Here is a 19,519-nt window from a genome sequence, read left to right on the forward strand (position 1 = left end):
AGGCACAGCCCAGGTGTCCCTTTAGGCCTGTCAGAAGCGTTGCCTGTTGATAGCTCTCAGCCAGGCCCCTTCTCAGGAATTACCCTGGGGCAAGTGTGAGGCCTTACTTATGACTTATGCTCACTCCAGGAGCAACCCTCATCTCATGACTAGTTAATGCTATAGTTTAAAACTCCCAGACCCTTATCTCAATTCTGGACATTTGTGAAAGACCAGCATAGCTTCAGGTCTCTACCTGGGATCAGCAGAGGCTTCTGCTGCTGCTGCTGCATTGAAGTTCAACTTCATCTGACCAGTCTTATCTCCCTCATTCCATTATAGGTGTTGTCCCCAAGACACTCCTCTCTAAATGACCTGCATGCTTTTTTCTCTTTTTTTTTTTTTTGTTTTTGTTTTTGTTTTTGTCATGGCTGTACCTGCGGCATATGGAAGTTTCCAGGCTAGGGATCAAATCAGAGCTGCAGCTGAGGCCTACACCACAGCCACAGCAACACCAGACCCGAGCTGCAACTGAGACCTACACTACAGCTTGCAGCAATGCCGGATCCTTAATCCACTGAGAGAAGCCAGGGATAGAACCTGCATCCTCACAGAAACAACATTGGATCCTTTACCTGTTGAGCCATAACAGGAACTTCCTGCATGTAAAACTCCATCTCAGAGTCTACTATCAGAAAACCTTGACTAACAAGGATGGAAAATAGGAGTGGTCCAGGGAAGCAGATGTTAAAGGGGAATTTTGGATCTAAATCATTTCCTGATGGTTGGCAATAAGGACTTCATTATTGGAATAGATGGTGTAATGATAGCTCTTGGCATACAGTAGCACTGAAAATAACTTTTGTACTGGTGTTATGGTAGCACTGAAACAATTAACTTTCGCATTTGTGGTGAACTGGGATTTCTTATTTAGCCCTAGACAAATAACTCCTGCTGGCAAGACAGCAATGCTGAGTCCACAGTATGGCACCACTCGTTGAGAAGACCAATAACTAGTCTATAACAGACAATTACCTTGGACTTCTACCCTAAAAAGGGGAGTGATATATTTGGGCAGAAATTGAAACATTCTAAGTATGGACTGTCTTTCCTGCTTATAGGAATCCTGCCTATAGGACTGACCAACACAGGATCCCCCAAAGCATTGTATTGGTACAAAGGACATACTTTATAGTTAAAAAATGGGGGAAGTCAACAAATGCCCATGGGATCTACTGGTGTCATAGCTCCCAGAAGTTGTCAGTCTGACATACCCATCTGGCTTTTGACTATGCAGATGAGCTGCTAAATTGGAGATGATACTGTACCAGGGTAGGTGTCTTCCTTCAGGATGTGGTAAATGCCCCATATGAATGACTCTTCTATGGTGCGGGGTCTCCAGTAGGTAGAAAACATGGATCTCGGAGTGGAGAGTGAAAGAAGGAGTTGCTGTGCTCATGGGCACTCACAATGATGTATTTGGAAAATTTATTCTTTCTGACCTCACAGATTAGCCTTTGTGGATCTAGATGTTCTGGTTTCCAGAGCAAAATGCTTCTATAGAAGATAAAGAAAAACTTCCACTAAATGTAAGCAATGGCTGACACCCAGTCACTTTTGATCCTTTGATCCAAGAGACCAGCAGCAATTAAAACGATCACCCTCCTGACAAGGGCAATAGATTCTGGTTATCACTGGGGCCAGGGAAGAATATGTTTGGCACTCAGATGAAACAGTGGGGCATCTCTTGCTAATCCAATACCCAGTTTTGATGGCAATGCATCAGAAAAGTAGTAATGGCTTGACAAGCATGGGGGGGAGTGATTTATATTCCTCAGGGTTGAGGATCTGGATTAACCCAGTAGGTAAGCCCCCTATACAGGAAGATGAGGGTCCAGGGAAGCAGACAAAATGGATAATACAGAATGCATCAAGACCAAGCAGAAGTGGGGCTGCAGCTTGGCCCACTAAGTTCATCTGGGAAAAGAAACCAACTAATAGATGGGATAGCAGAACTACCTGAAGCAAGTGGATCTGTGGGGTGCAAGGTATGGATTAAAAAGAATCAGTGGTGCACCTTCTAAATTTTCTCCTTAGCATTAAGTGTGTATTCTTCCACAATGGTTAGTTAATGTCTCACAGTTAAGTCCCTCATGGAATTGCCCCCTGGTCAAAGGGAACTGCCTAATGCAAGATCATATCCCAGTGACAGGTCCAGTGGAGAAACAAAACCCTGCACATAGTTCTCCCAAATTTGGACATATAGAAAAGATCATCATGGCTTTCGAGTGCCCCATAAAACAAAAGGGTTGCAACTGCATTGCAGTTTCAATTTTTCATTTACACAATCCTGTTTTTGTTCTTAAGAGCAAACCCCAATAAACTTGCTGTAGATAAATCTCTGACTGAATTGGTATCCCAGGGAAGCTGACCTATGAAATTTCATACATCATTTTGATGAAAATACCATAAGCATAAATGAAATATGGATAATACAGTAAGAAATAAGCAAAAACAGGGCTCAATTACATGTGAAACTTTATAAGCCAGGATCAATATCCAAAACATTCTAGCATTTTACAAATATATTACAGGTTTTTTAGAAAATCACACAGGTTATGAGTGTTTCAAAGGGTATACTATCCAAATATCTGATCATATATTAATGTCTATACCATAATCTCAATAAAGCTGTCCCCAGTGTGTAGTATAAACAGACTGGTACTAAATAATATACTCTTTCATTTGCTCAGGCTTCTTCATCTGGGTCTTCCTTTACATTTAGTTTTTTTTTTTTTTTTTGCTTTCCTGTTCTTTCACTTCCCATACACAACTATAAAAATCTATGCTTACCCCATATTAGTTTTTTTTTTTTTTGTCTTTTTGCTATTTCTTGGGCCACTCCCAGAGCCTATGGAGGTTCCCAGGCCAGGGGTCGAATCGGAGCTGCAGTCTCCGGCCTACTCCAGAGCCACAGCAACGCGGGATCCGAGCTGCGTCTGCAACCTACACCACAGCTCACGGCAACGCCGGATCGTCAACCCACTGAGCAAGGGCAGGGACCGAACCCGCGACCTCATGGTTCCTAGTCGGATTAGCTAACCACTGCACCACGATGGGAACTCCCAGTCATTTCATTTTTGAACAGAATGATATGGAAAAACAGAATTCATTAAATAAATTACGATATATCCATTTTTATTCCAAACATAGTCTTTTCCTCAGTGCAGAGTAGTCAAGTGTAATAGGGTTATTTGTGAAGGCATCCACATATATATTCTAATTATTATTTCCTAAGCCCTTTAATTTATTTCTGCCATTTTACACTTTTATGAGTATAACATGGAATGACTGTATTGACATTTAAAGATAATAATAGCTATCATGTATTACCAGTTCAATATGTACTAAATACTGCTAAAATAATTTTACATGATTTCCTTGTTCGATCCTCAAACAATCCTATCAAGTAGGTACAATTATTATTCTCACTATAAAACTGAGTCAACAGATACAAGACTAGAATGTTATCATATCTCTTCTTCAACATTATAGTACATAACTTAAGCAGTGAAGAAGGATACAGAAAACAAAAAGTTAGGAAGGAAAAAATTAAACTTTTATTAGTCATAGATGATATGATCATTTACAAGAGAATTGGCAGAAAAATTATTAGAACTAATTACGAGTTCAACAATGAAGGATGATCAGTATAAAAAATCAATTGTGTTCCTATAAAGGAGAAAAATAGCAAGAAAATATCATTTTAAAACCTTTATTGGTTCTGGACTTCTGGGTTCTGGACACATGAAATATCATGTAGTTTTTATTCTTTCCAACATTTCTTTAGACACCAAACTTATATACTGAGGTAGAGAAAGAAAATTCATAGTATCTTCAACAGTACTGTTGACAAAGAAGTGCCATATTTAAACTCCAAAATATGGGTGGATGTGGCCAAGCCATTAACAGAGCAGAGCAATGGAAGAAATGAAAAGGAATGTCAGATGAATTCCACGAGCCACAGAAACTCTAAGTCATAAAACCTATTTATCTGTAGAAGTCAAGGACCTCACAATGAACAGAATCCTGTGCTTCAGGTTCTTGAAAGTTTCAACCAAAGTTGGGGAGTCATGTGTGGGTGCAAAAACTGAGTGGCTAAGAGGTCATTACATGAGAGGAGGGTAGTTGGGGAAAAGTTGTGGTCATACATGCCTACCAGGTAGAATTACCTGATTGAGCAAATAAAACATTGTACAGAACATATTTATACTAAAAACCCTGTTGTTTATTGGAAAATCAAATTATACCAGGCTTCTGTATTTTATCTAGCAACTCTACCTCCAGGGTTTCAGAAATATCTATAAGTATAAAACCTTACCCTGAATTAACATTACTGGAAGTCACGTAGAAATGAGCAGAGCAAGAACACTGAAGTTAAAGGAGAGAGAAATACTAGAGTGTATGAATGGGTCAAGAGACAAGAGATTCCCCCCAAATCTTGTAATTGCAAAATATACCATCTAAATATTGAAACACGGTCTTAAAACACAAGTTTATCTTGAAAAAGATAACCTTCCTGAATCGGGCTTAGATCAGAGACATGGATCACAAACAGGCCATCATTTGAGAAGAAGCACCCAAGAGTGGTGAAGCAGTAAAAGCTATACTGACCCATCTCTGCATCCTCCATAGGAATCTTTTCCTAAAAGTCCTGGAAATTCTATTTTATTCAAACTAGGGAAAAAAAAATAAAATCACCAAAAATGTAGCCACAATAGATAAACACTAAATTCTAATATTCCAAAATGAGCTAACAGAAATTTTAAAAAACAGACCACCTTGAAAGATAAAAAAAGAAAAAGAAAAAAAATCTCAGAAATTGGATGGTTATATGATAAAATACAGGATATAGGATATGATAGAGATGCAAAAATTCTTAAAATGTTAGTCCATGAAATCAGCAGTACAGAAATATAATAATCAACTATGATCAATTAGTGTTTATGTAAGGGATGCAAGGCTTATTCAATATTCAAAAATTGATCAATGCAATCCATTATACTAATAGGTTAAAGAAGAAAAATGAATACATGATTATATTGGTTGATGCAGAAAAGAATTTAACAAAATTCAGCACTAATCCATGACTTAACAAAGAGGAATAAAGATGAATTTCCTCAGTGATAAAGATCATCTGAAAAACACCTACAGCTAAAATCATATTTTATGGTGAAATACTGAATGCTTTCCCTCTAAGACTGATAATATGGCAAGGATGTTTGTTCCCACTATTCCTTTTAAACAAAGTATGGAAATTTTAGCCAGAATAATACAAAAAAAGTAAATAAAACCCATGAAGATCAGAAATGAACGAAGACAACTGCCCTATTTGTAGATGACAAGATTGTGTATGCAGGACTCAAAAGGACTCTAAAAATCCTCCTAGAACTAATAAGTGAATTAGGGTAGGTAAAAGGCTACAAGATCAACATGTCATATTTCTACTTACTAGCAGTAAACACAGAAATTTAAAATATAATACCATTTACAATCACTCAAAAGAACCAAAACATTCATGCATAAATCTAGAAAAATATGTGCAGAATTTGTATGATGAAAACTATAAAATGCTCATGAAAAAATCAAAGATGAGCTAAATAAATGGAGAAACATACCATATTCATGAACTGGAAGACTCAGTATAGTGAAGATACCAAATTATACCCATTAGATGCTTAATATATAGTTAAAATAATTATTATCCAAATCCAAGAAAGTTTTTTGGAGATATAAACAAACTATTATAAACTTTATATGGAAAGTTAAAGAAATTAAAATAACTAAAGCAAGCTTGAAAAAAAAGAATAAAGTGAGAGGAATGATTAATAATATAATAGCCACAGGAATCAAGAGCGTGTAGTATTGGCAGAGAGATAAACACCTAGATTAATAAATCACAATAATGAACTCAGAAAAAGCAGAACACAAATATGTCCAACTGATTTTTGACAAAGGTACAAAAGAAATTAAGTTGGGAAAGGAAAGTCTTTTTAACAAATATTATGAGAGCAACTGAATATCCATAGGCAAAAATAAACCTGGACCTAAACCCTATACATAGCACAAAAATATTCAAAGTGGATCATAGACCTAACTGTAAGACATAAAACTATAAAACTTTTACAAGATAGTATAGGAGAAAAAAATCTTTGGAAACAAAGACCCGGTGAAGTGTTCTTAGATGATGCCAAAAACATGATCCATAAGACAAAGAAAATGAATAAATTGGACATTTCATCCAAATCAGATACTTTGTTCTGTGAATATTTAGGATACATAAATAACCATCAAAATTCAGTACTATATAAAAAAATACAATTAGAAAATGGGCAAAATGCATAAAAGACATTTCACCGAAAAGGATATACAGGTAGGAAAAAAGCCCATGAAAAACATTCCCGGAGTTCCCATCATGGCACAGTGGAAATGAATCTGACTAGGAACCATGAGGTTGCGGGTTTAATCCCTGGCCTCGCTCAGTGGATTAAGGATCCAGCATTGCCATGGGCTGTGGTGTAGTTCACAGACGCAGCTCAGATCCCTCCTTGCTGTGGCTGTGGTGTAGGCCGGCAGCTGTAGCTCTGATTTGACCCCGATTCCTAACCTGGGAACTTCCGTGTGCTGCGGGTGCAGCCCGAGAGACGACAAAAGGAAAAACAAAAACAAAAGCATTCCCAACATCACCAGACATTAGGAAAATGCAAATTAAGAACATGGTGAGATATTACTACATATCTACTGGAGCAGCTAAAATTAAAAAATAAAATCATGGCCACACCAAATGCTGGACAGCATATGAAAAAACTAGCTCTCTCACACATTTCTGGTGAGGATTTAAAATTGTACAGCCATGCTGAAAGTAGTTTGCCAGCTTCTAAAAAAACAAAAACAAAAAAGACCCCTACTTATCATACGGTACAGTAATCACACTCCTGGGTCTTTATCCCAGAGAAATAAAAATTATGTCCACACAAAAACCTCTATGTGATTGTCCATAGAACCTTTATATGTAGCAGCCTAAAATTGGAACCAACCTGAAGGTCTTACAATGGGTGAATGGCTAAACAAACTGTGTAATACATACCATGAAATACTATTTAGCAATAAAAAGAGCAAGTTACTGATATGTAGTTTTATAGTAAACTCCAGTAAAAGATGCTGGAGACCCCTGGACTGTCTTTGCAACTTCCTGAAATTTATAATTAATTCAAAATATAAAGTTGAAATCTATTTTATTATCCTTTTTAGTCAGTAATACTCATTTTAGCTATTTACAAAATGAACAGCCTCAAGTGTAATAGTTTATAATTTTTTTTTCTTTTTTGGCTGCATTTGCAGCATATGGAAGTTCCCAGGCCAGGGATCAAATCCAAGCCATAGCTGCAACCTATGCCACAGCTGCGGCAATACCAGATCCTTAACCCACTGTGCTGGGCCAGGGATCAAACCTGTGCCCCCCACAGAGACAATGCTGGATCCTTAATCCGCTATGTGATAGCAGGAACTCCTATAATTTTCTTTTTAAATAAACATTTTCAAGGTGCAAAGGGACAAATATATTGTAATAAATCTCATTTATGAAGTTTTTTAGCTCAATAAGTGTTTATATATGAGGTGCTTATCTCTTGGCTGGAATTATTAATATGTAGCTCTATGTGAAAACCACTATATCGTGAGATAGCTATGCAGTGCACAAATAAATATTAGAATCAGCATTTTAAAGCAAAATGTATTCCCATTCATAATTTTCTCTTTGGTTCCATTTTGAGTAATAGTTGTTAAAATGTTAAGCTCGTATGGAGATCATCAGATGAACTGACCTGCTCTTAAGACTTAGTCCAGCATTTTCTGAGAAGCTGTGCCAACATTTCCATCATCCCATCACCACAGAATTTTCTGGAAGGGAGGATCCCTGAAGTCCAATGATGAGCTGCATGCCCTTGAGTGAATCACTTAGCAATCTGGAGCTCAGGTTGTTCTTTTAAAGAGTAAAGGCAATATGACAAGCTCTATCCTAGTTCTGCAGTAATGTTGCAGGCAAACATAATATCTTCCAAGGCACTGGGAACTTGCAGAAATAAATCACTGTGTAAAACTGATATTACATGCATGTATCCATTAACTACTTCCTTTGCAGATGGAATGCTTTATGATTTTAACAAAACTCTTTTTAAGTACAATTATTTATCCAAATGTTTATGAGTAGCCAGCTTTATGAGTCTTTTTAATTGAAAAACAGCACTGTCTTACTTTCAGGTACACTACATATTGATTTGACATTTGCATACATTATGAAATGATCAGTGCAGTAAGTCTATCTGTCCCCATATAAAATTATTACAATATTATTGACCATATATACTGTATACAGTGTATCACATCCTGTGACTTATTATATAACTGGAGGTGTGTACCTCTTCCTTCACTCCACCTATTTCACCCATCCTCACATCCTCCTCCTTTCTGGCAACCATCACTTTGTTTTCGATATCTATGAATCTGTTGATATTCTGTTTTGTTTCTTTGTTTTATGTTTAGATTCCACGTCTAAGAGATAATAGGTTCTTCCTCTGACTTATTTCACTTAGCATAGTATCCTCTAGATCCATCCATGTTGTCACTAATGGCAAAAAAAATTCTTACAGCTGGATATCATCCCATTTTATATATATACATGTATATATACACACCACATACTAGTTATCCTTTTGTCTGTGGATAATCCCTTAAGTTGCTCCCACATCTTGGCTACAGTAAATAGTGTTGCAATGAGCACTGGAGCACATACATCTACTTGAACGAGTGTTTTTGTTTTGTTCAGGTAAATATACAGAAGGGAAATTGCTGAAACATATGGCACTTCTATTTTTATTTATCTATTTTTTGCTTTTTAGGGCCGCACCCATGGCATATGGAAGTTCCCAGGCTAGGGGTTGAATCAGAGCTACAGATGCTGCCAGCCTATACCACAGCAGAAACGCAGGATCCAAGCCACATATGTGACCTACACCACAGCTCATGTCAACACCAGATCCCCGACCCACTGAGCAAAGCCAGGGATCAAACCCTCATCCTCATGAATACTGGTCAGATTCATTTCTGCTGCGCCAAGATGGGAATGCTTCTATTTTTAATTTTTGAAGAAACTCCATGCTGTTTTCCATAGTGGCTGCCCCAATTCACAATCAATTCATAATGAGGGTTTGCTTTTCTCTACAGCCTTTCCAACATTTATTACTTGTTGTCTCTTTGATAATAGCTATTCTGACAGTTATGAGGTGTTATCTTATTGTGGTTTTGATTTGCATTTTCCTAATGATTAGTGATGTTTAGCATCTTTCATTTATCTGTTGGCCATCTGTTTTCTTTAGAAATATATCTATTCAGTTCTTCTGCCAATTTTTAAAATTGGGTTGTGGTTTTGGGTTTTTTTTTTCCTGATATTAAGTTCTATGAGTTATCTGTAAAGTTTGAACATTAACTCCTTATCAAATATATCGCATTTCTCTGGTGTTGGCTTTTAACTTCTCTTTCATTTTTTTTTCTCTTTCATTTTTGATTTTATTAATTTGGCCCCTTTCTTTTTCCTGAGGGTCTGGCTAAAGGTTTATCAATTTGTGGTATCTTTGCAAAGAACAAATTTTAGTTTAATTCATCTTTTCTATTTCTTGTCTTTCATTTATTTCTGCTCTGATCTTTCTTCCACTCTTTCTACTAATTTTGAGGGGGTTTGATTTTTCTTTTCTAGTTCCTTTAGGTGTGATTTGATTATTTGAGGTTTTTCCTGTTTCCTGAGGTAGGTATGTATCACTTTCCTCTTAAAACTCCTTTTGCTGTGACCACAGATTTTGGGACATTGTGCTTCTGTTTTCATTTGTCTCCAGGTATTTTAACTCTTTATGTTTTTCTCTTTGTTAAAATTCTCAGTAATTTTTGGATCGTCTTTTTGATTATGATCATCACATAGAACTCTTTATCCTGTAGACTGTATATCTTCACTTCATTTAGTTCTTTCCCTAAGAACTTTTGTCTTGTTCCTTCATTTGGAACATATTCCCCTGTCTCTTCATTTTGTCAAATTCCTTGTGTTGATTTCTATGTATTAGGTGGTTTGGTTGCATTTCCTGCTCCTAAGAAATAGCCTTATATAGGAGACATCCTATGGAATGTCCCTCTAGGGGTGTCCCTTATGTTGGTTTTATGGAACCTTCTGTTGCTGGTGGGCTGACTACTGTGAGCACACTGGCAGGCAAGATTGACTTCCAGGCTCTGCCCTGAGCGGTGGCTGACAGCCTGCTGGTGGGCATGGCCTGAGGGGTCCTGGGGCTGGGGTTGGCCCACTGGTGGGCAGGTAATCCCTTAGGACTAGCAGGCTAGAGGGAGGACTCCAAAATGGCAACTCTCAGGGCCAGTGTCCTTATAGTAGCTCCCAGAAATGGCTACTGCTATATCTATGTTCCCAGAAGGATTCCTACTTGCCTCCTGCCTCTCTGGGAAACTGTCTAAGATAAGCAAGTGAATCTGACCTAAGCTCCTTTCAAACTACTGTCTCTGTGCTGGGACTCAGGGTGTGTGAGATTTTGCACACATCCTTTAAGATGGGCGTCTCTGTTTCCTACAGTCTTCCAGCTCTCTCATAACACAAGCCCTGCTGGCCTTCAAAGCTAGATGTTCTGGAGGCTCACCTTCCTGCTGCATGACCCCTGGTCTGAGGAGGCTCATTGTGGGGCTTGGACCCCTCCCTCCTTGGGGAGAATCTCTTCAGATTGTAATTATCCTCCAAGGGTGGGCTGTCCACCTGGGATGTGGGTGTTTACTATATTACTTTTCAAGCCCTGAATACCCATCTCACTGTGGTCCTTCTTTATAGCTTTCATTGTGGAAAATCTCTGGTGCTAATCCTCAGATAATTCTCATTGAGAGTTGCTCTGTAAATTGTTATAATTTTGGTGTGTCTAGGGAAGGAGGTGAGCTCAGAATCTTTCCACTCTGTCATCTCAGCCATTCATTCTGTCTTTTATTGGAAAATGAGTAAAAGGGTCACAGAAAATATAAAGTGAGTAGTAAAAGAAGAGTTGAAAAAGGATGACATGGTTTGGATGATTTCAGTGAAAATATATATTCCAACCATGCCATACTTTATTGGGAGCCCAGAAATATTGAATTATTGAATATTGGCCTTAGGCACTCTGGTAAGTTCTAACTTTGAGTTAAAACCTCATACACTGCCTGCTCCCATGTGACTCACATACCGCATCAGACAGAAAAACACTGGATAGTTACAGATTATTTAGTAATTAGTGTGCTGTTTATATTCATATGATGGAAGTTAGCTCAGTAGGCACTGGTAATACTTAAGGCTCTAGCTTTGCTTTGCCGTTGATGCAAAGACTCACTTAGATCACCTCAAAAATCAGTGAGACAACAAGTCTCTATTTCCTAGCAAAAGCTGCCTTTAATGTCCTCATATGTCATCCTCTATACAAAGCAGTCCTGGTTTATAGCTGAAACTATTAGCTGTCTGAGAACCCATAAGCACCCTCAAAGTCTTCACACCTCCATCAAGTTCACACTTCAAACAATGGATAAGGCAGTCATTGTACCCCAGGGTATCCATGGAACATCATGTATGAAGTGTTTAAATCAAAAGTCAACTGCTTTTGTTACATTCTCACCATTTTGGCTAAATATTTCTTCTCATAACAGATGATTATTGAGCCCATAAATTAGACTGGGAGCTGCAGATAAACCAATAAATAATGAGTAGTTTGCCTTCCAATATCTTAGTCTATTGGGGGAGGTGGGCAAGAGAATGAATGATTTTCATACGTGGAACTATGTTATGAAGAATAAAGGGAGTAGTTCTCTTGGTTTAGAATAAATCTTATCCTTAGGAATGCTTGGAGGGTTGCAGAATCTCATCACTCAACGGCTTATTTTATTTTATTTTTGCGTGTGTGTGTCTATTTCAGAGATCTTCCAAAGAAGATACATTTTAAACATTCCCTTATTTGAACTGGGCTCTTGGTTTTGCAGAACTGGGCAGCAATTACAAGCATGTATTTCTTATAACATTAGAGATAAATGCCATTTTGGATAAAAATTTAAATCAAAAACCTGATAGGGCAAGAGGCAACTAAATATGAGAGCAAATAGCTGACACTTTAAATAAAATGGGAATATATCCAAATGTCAAGACAGTATTGATGATTTTAGCAATTAAAAGAGCAGTAGCCTTCCATACATTTTGCAAAAGAGCAAGTTCAGCTTTGCCTCTATTAACCCAGATTTCAATTCAAGGGCAGAAGGATCATGAGCCAAATGGATTCTCTACAAATCCAACAGTGAAAATGCAGTATAGTAGATCTGGTCACTTTTTCTTTTCTTTTAAAGATCTGGTCATATTTTTTAAAGCCAATCTTTAAAACTGCGACTTAATTTATAGCTGTAAGTTTTTCTACCTGAGGATATGGTAGTCATTAATTAAAAACTTAAAATTAGATATGAAAAATATAGAATTATCAATGCAGAAAAATGAAAAATGAAAGAGTTGACTTTGTTTTTTTCCAAATAACAAAGGGCAGAATGAAAATGAGTTTGTTCTGCCCTTGGACCCCGATGCATAATAAGAGATTGAGGGGACAAACTCAATGAAATTAAAGGGCAAGATACTTAAAATGAATGGACATATTTATTTGCCCAGAATGTATAATAACATTTTAGCACCCTCAGTTACTAGAGGTCATGGAAAACAAATAAAAATACCTGGGATTCAAAAAGAATAGAATAATTTTCTAAGTAATGAAACCATTTATAGCAAAGATAATGGCATAGTTAATTATATTGCTGTACTTCATGGAACGTTAAATAAATCATCGAACAAAAACCACCCTGTCAGCAATGAAAGGCAAAAGGGTTCTCTGCATGTCTTTGAAGTCTTCAGAATTTTCTGTTGCTTTCAGTGAAGAGGTAACTAGACCTCTCTGACTTGTTAGCCAATAAAATATGTCCCTATATTTTTGGGGGGCAAGGTAGGTATGGAATCAGCAGTTGAATATCAAAATGAAACATGTGGAGTTCTCTTATAGTGCAGCGAGTTAAGGATCTGCCATTGTCATTGCAATGGCTCAGATGGCTGCTGTAGCATGGGTTCAATTCCTGGCTGGGGAACGTCCTCATGCTGTGGGTACAGCCAAAAAAATAAATTAATTAATTAAAATGAAACATGCTGAAATACTGGCTTGAACTTAGGTTTTGATTTAAATGTTTGCTCTTCTATGCTCTATTTTTATAATTTTCGGAGAGTCGCAAATTCTTTTGGCCACAGTTTTCCAATTTGTAAAATGGGTTTGCTGAGATTTATCACTTCCTTCTGGAGACTGGGCAGACCTTTATATGCTAACTCTATAGGGCACATAAACTTAAATGGGACCTTTAGTCCAGAAATAGCCTAGAAAACCTGCAATTGCTCATAGTAAAACAGCAAAGGGCCTCTAATCATAATTCGATATTAAATACCTATAATTAGAGTAAATGAGAAAAAGCTCTAAGAAGGGAAATAGTGACCAATGCCACTCAGTAAAGTGTAAGTCATAGAGCTGTTCACTAAGTGAGCCTTAGAATCCCTTTTCCTGGGGGGTCTGAGTATGAGGTGCAATACTTCGCCTTTTGATGTTAGGGTCAAGCTTTGATCATATACGGCTAAACTACTTGCTCCTCTAAATGGGCTACACCCTATATTTCCACATTAAGCATTATGATGTTTTTTCTCAGTAGAACTTCTAATTTGGTCCAAAAAACATCTTTCTTTTTATTAGGTAGTCAGATTCTCAGTCAAGCTGAAAAGTTGTAAGTCAAAGAAAAATAAATTGAAATGAAAAAAATAAGTGGGAAGGGGACAGGAGAAATATTTTTAAAAAAATCAATGATAGAGAAGAAATAGTAATGCTAATAAAATTATGTAAATGTAAAAAACACTCAAAAGTCTATCAAGAGACTCTCCTTAAAAATTACCAAGAATAACTTCTTGGTATAAGAGAAAAATATTGCTAAAATGAAAATCCATAATTGGTTTCACTGTCTCCAAAGATGATTTTGAGTAAATGTCAGAAACAGACATAAACCTAAACAGTTATTTGAACTGCTGAGAGAAATCATGAAAAATCTGACAAACTTCCAAAATTGGCAGAGTCTAAACCCTGCCAATAATAATAAGAATAAAATAACAAGAATAAGAATAAAATAACAAATATCAGTGCTAATTTCTACTATATTTACAATCTCTTTAGGTCCTGAAGAATAATATTTTCTTTACAAGAAGTAAAGTAGCATTGCTCACATTTACTATGCAATCTATGAAAAACTCTATAAATGCCAAAACTATTTCATGAGGCTTTAGCAGAGGAGAGGGTATTGAAATTCTGAATAGAAGTGATTTGTACTTAGCATTTCTCTGGCATTACAGAAATGATTGGAATTTTTTATTTTAATTAAAACTGTCAGCATGGAAGGATTTAAGGATGATCAGAACAAATCCAACCAGCAAACTTCATTAGCCAAGAAAGTTAACAGGAAAAGTAAAAGGCACTATTTACTAGTGTTATAAGAGAAGGATCTATATATCAGACATACTTGGAAAAGCTCTCATAAATATAAGTCTAATTGTAAGCAGAATGTTGGAGAACTCCTTAACTAAAGTTTCACCAGTTGTGAATAACCTAGAAAACTGATGACCAAAATATTTAAAAGAATATTTTGTGCTATTATTTCTCTAACATGAAGAATGACATATATTTTAAAAACTTGTATCTTAAGAAAATCAAATATTTTTCTTCTCTTTTTTAGTTTGTGTAAAAATAGTTTCTAATGAGACAATAAGAATGATTTTTATTGTAACCTAACTCAATCACTCCAGAAAAAAAAAAAAAAAATCACAGGAAGTGCAAATGGTTATGAACTCAGACCACAGCCTGTGTTTAAAGCAATGAGAACAGCCTACTTCATACATCACTAGCCATTTCTCCTGTCCTGTTATTAACATCATTGACGTAGCAGAAACACAAGGAGTCTTTTAAAAGCACTGCATCAGTACCTACCATCTAAACTGCTATCTCTGAAATTTAAAAAGAGAGAGCAAGAGAAAGAAAAAGAATTCTTTCCTATACTGTATAAGATTCTGTTCAGGATAGAGCCTTCAGTCCAAAGACTTACATGTAGTTAAACCTCAAGAGCTACTTGATGCACTGATAAGAAAATTAGAATCAAAACAAGCAAGGACCACAGTGCCTTGTTCTAACAGGCTAACCAGGCTCAGCCTTCTCTAGTTGTAAGCATCACTCCTAAATTTTACCAGCTCAACAACCCAGCAGAAGTCTCCTTAAATTTACTTGTTAGAGCCCTGCTGCTAATGAACCATAGTTGCTCTTTGCCTTCTATACCACCAATAGAAAAACCTAAACGAGAGCAACAAAGCCCACGTCCCACATAATGGTGGTGCTTTCCCAGCCCACTCCAATCTTTAAATTCTGCAAGGTGATTTGAGTAAGTCACTTTATTGCACTTTATCTCTCTAATAGCATATATGCTACTAAAATTTAGAGACTTTTCCAGGATATTATAATTGCACTGGGAAGCTTTACCTGAAATTCTTAATTTTTCTTTTTCCTAACTTTCTCCTGTGATTTTTATAAAACTATCAATATCCCTTTTTTCCACTTTCATTTATCTTTATAGTTTTCATGAGTATTAACTCTAAAAAGTATTTCTCTAACCTTATGACTTTTGGAGACTCAGTATGTAAAAATTCACTTTGAACATTATTGTATGAATGAATCAGATGTGTAAATATCATCATCTTCCTAATTTAAATGGATTACACTGACTCTATTCATCTGTCAATCATATCTTTCTATATGTTGATGTTCATGTCTGTCTCACACTAATATACATACAGTTCTGAGAGTGAGTAGGAAGTTTAATGACTATTTGATTACAATGCACTCTGCTGATTTTTCTTTCTTAATACTGAGTCTTCTAGACGCAATATTTAAGGAAAAATATTCACCCATCTTGTGACAAAAATAGTTTAAGTTGACCCCATCAGTTCTGAGTTTCTATTAACTGTTTTTATTTTAACAGGAAAATAAGATTTGTTTTGAATAAGAAGAGATATAAGCAAAAAAAAAAAATCAATGGTGATATATCTGCACATTTTTCCATTTCTTATTGGAATACAAAAAGGACTGGACACTGCACTAAATATGTATTTTGGGAGACAAAAGCAAGGACATCCAGCAGGATACTATCTCTTCTCTACTGCATTCAGTGGACAAAGGGCCAGTGCAGCATAATTTATATTTGGAGATTCAACACTTTGGAACATTAATCCTCTGCCAATTCTATTCATATGCTAAGCCCTTACAATCGAAGTCATGTCTTCAATATGTTGATTCTCTAGAAACGAGAAAAGATTTTAGGCTCTTAGCAACTTTTGATCCATGAATAATTTTACACATGTCAATTGCTTCCAAAATTGCAAGAGTTTCTTCAGTTTTATGAGGTTTCCTTTTTGTGCTGCTGTCCTGAGAGAAATCAGGTTTTTTTGTGCTTTCACTACCTCCTCTGACACAGTAACTATTTCTTTCTATAAACAATACCTGCTCATTTTCTTTTCGTAATATCCCACTGGAAAAAATCCATAGCTTTATCTCTGAATTCCTGTCACTTTGTAGACATATGCCTGGGAAGCCTGGGTGTCTTTGTTGATTAGCTAAGGAGCACAAGATGCCAGACATGTCGATTTTGGATGTGCTGAAGATTTACAAATGTAGGTGCATCTACATCATCATCTAAAAGAGAAATGCAGTCCTTCTCCAAATTTAAATTCTAGGGATTTATATTAATAACAATATACTGGAAGTAACATATTATGCACATTACCACTTCAGGTATACATTAATCATATTCTATACAAAGAACTAATATGATTATTAAATATCCCACCTTAGAATTTTCTTTTATACTAGAGAAACTGAGGCGAGACTTCTATAAACACATTGAAATATTTATACCATGTGCCAGGCACTCATAAGATAGGATATTTGATTAAAGTATGTACAAATAGAAGCAACTTATTCAGATAGAATATTAGAATGGATTCACATGCTTTTATAAAGGGCACTGAGGTGGTATCTTTCTACATTCTCTCTTTAGGTAAAGGTGCGCCCCCCCCCCACCCCCTCCCCAGCTCCTGGGAATAATGGCTGTTGGGGCTCAAGGCTGCACCCATTTCCAGGGGACAGGATTCGACTACTGACTGGCTAATGTGGGGAGAGAAAAGTGCCATCCCTTGCACTGCCTCAATTTGCCACAACTCTGAAGGGCTGGCTATACCTGCTCCATAATCCCATAGGGTGAGCTGAGGCTTCATTTACAATAGCATTGAGGCTTCTCCCTCTGCCCTATCCTGCTTCCCTCACTTCTTTGTAGGTGTGTCTCCCACAGCACTTCCCAGTAAATTCCCTGTCTCAGAGTGTGTTTCCTTGCAGCACAACTGAAAAACAAAAACAAACACCAACCAAAACTTTGAAAACTTTTCATTTGCAAAACTTCATAGGAGTAATATTCACAGGAAATTAGCTCAAAGAGGGCACAAAACACAAAGTGTCAAACCCCAAATCCTGAACACTTGGCTCATTTTTCCATTCATGATCTGTTCCGATTTAAAAGACAAAGCAACTCACTCTGTGATTTTCTTTAATTTCTGCTTATGTAACAGATGTTGGGGAAGGCTTTTCCAATAGTCTAAATTATTTGACACTGCTAGAAAATGAAGACACAGAGAAAATACATCACATTCTAAAAAAGGTAAAGACCAGTGGGTTTTTACAGCCCTGGCAGCCAAACCACCTCTGCTTCCTCAACCTCCACCTTAGCTCTGCCATGCTGGCCTATTTAAGCAGAAGCTGGAAGGTCTGAAAAACAAGCCTTGGTCTAGATAGACATTGCCATAACCTTTCCCAAATTTTCATTTCGTCTGGGAGATCCAAGAGAATCCCTTGGAAAGACATGAGATAATCATAAACACAAGGCTGGCATCTCATTCAATAGGATATTTTGGTCAGAGACTTGCTAATGGGCCCACAGTGACTTGAACTTGGGATTGGAAGAAGATAGAGGTGTAAAGAGGTTAAGCCAGAGTGGATTTTCTGCAATAAAGACTGATTTTATCACAATTATGTTGCTGAAGGAAATGACATATATTCAATCAGAGAGCCAACACGGAGGTGCCGGCCACACAGAGGGCACAATTGGACACATTTCAGTAATCAACATGGGAGAAGTTTAACACTATCAATTACATAAGAAATGTTTACCCCTTTCTCCCCATCTCCCCTCTGGTCAGCAATACTCTGGAGAAGAAAGAATCCTAGAAGAGGAAGGGAGAGATCAGAGACTTAAAGAAAACATAGAAAAGCATGTCATGGCCTCTTCCCAGTGCAAGTTGATGAATCCGGGAGGGAAGTTGATGGGGAGGATGAGTAATAAATTGGAATATTTACTAAAGTTTTAAATTGTACTAAACTGGGATATTAACATCTGAAAGATTTTAAGAATCTATGTGATCTGCCTGAGATGTTTTTACAGATGGGAAACAAATCAGACACTGTCAAAGGCAACAATGAGAAAACTAATGGCAACTAGTGATGTTTCCATCCACTGGGTTAAGGCTGTTCAAAAAATGTTTACATTTTATTGGAGAGGAATGATTAAATTAAAAATATTTACTGTCCTGCTTGACAAGATACACTAACTGAAAGAATTTTTTTATGCTTACTAAAGAATTTTCACCTATGCATCTTTATTTTTATTTCCAAATGTTCATAAACTTACATGGAAGGAAGCATGACCACAGTATAACACTGAGTGGAAAAAGAAAATCATGAAGAAATGATCCTATCTATGCAAATAAAAAGTTCATGGCAATATGTTTGCATACATTTTCTATATTTATATCTCACACGGAAGTTTGAAACTAGAGGTTAAGAGGAGTTTACAATAGTTATTAGGATTCCTTGGGAGTGAAGGAAGACTGAATTTTTGATTTATTTGTGTTGTTTCCATTTTTCATAACTTAAACATTTCACTTTTGAAAGTAAAAAAAAAAGTATTTAAAAAATATGATAATAAACTTAAAGGCATAGATTTATCAGGCAGGCAATGGTCTCTCTTCTGCACGCAGATCTCTTCAGACCTTGGTTAACATGTCATAACTTCATAATCATCAGGGATGCCAATTAAGAATGGGCTCTACTGACCACATAAATGAAAACCCAATAAAAAACATGCCTAACACCTTTTAACTCCATAGTGGCTCATGTTCTTCCTATTTGCTTCTGGTTTCCTGATTACATTTGGTTTCACATACATTAAAGTAGTAGATAGGGTCTTTGGAAACTGGCTAATCTGTGAACCCCTA

At 36.7% G+C, this 19,519-nt stretch overlaps 1 protein-coding gene across 30 annotated transcripts in view; it reads right to left on the reverse strand.

Annotated features, from left to right (window-relative positions):
• NKAIN2 (sodium/potassium transporting ATPase interacting 2) overlaps positions 1 to 19,519 on the reverse strand; it is a 1,025,455-nt gene that overhangs the window by 493,111 nt on the left and 512,825 nt on the right. For 2 of the 30 annotated variants that reach the window (XM_084957872.1, XM_084957961.1), the window contains exon 2: positions 18,417 to 18,469. The exons of the other annotated variants lie outside the window; for them this stretch is intronic. In XM_084957872.1, coding sequence (XP_084813998.1) covers positions 18,417 to 18,469 — 53 coding nt within the window. The remainder of the gene's footprint in view (positions 1 to 18,416; positions 18,470 to 19,519) is intronic. 30 annotated transcript variants of the gene reach the window in all.

Source organism: Sus scrofa, chromosome 1 (genome assembly GCF_054392235.1).
Source record: "Sus scrofa isolate SSC_HxYL_T2T_F1_AM1 chromosome 1, Sscrofa_HxYL_maternal_Yorkshire_Landrace_v2.0, whole genome shotgun sequence".
Classification (NCBI taxonomy): Eukaryota; Metazoa; Chordata; class Mammalia; order Artiodactyla; family Suidae; genus Sus; species Sus scrofa.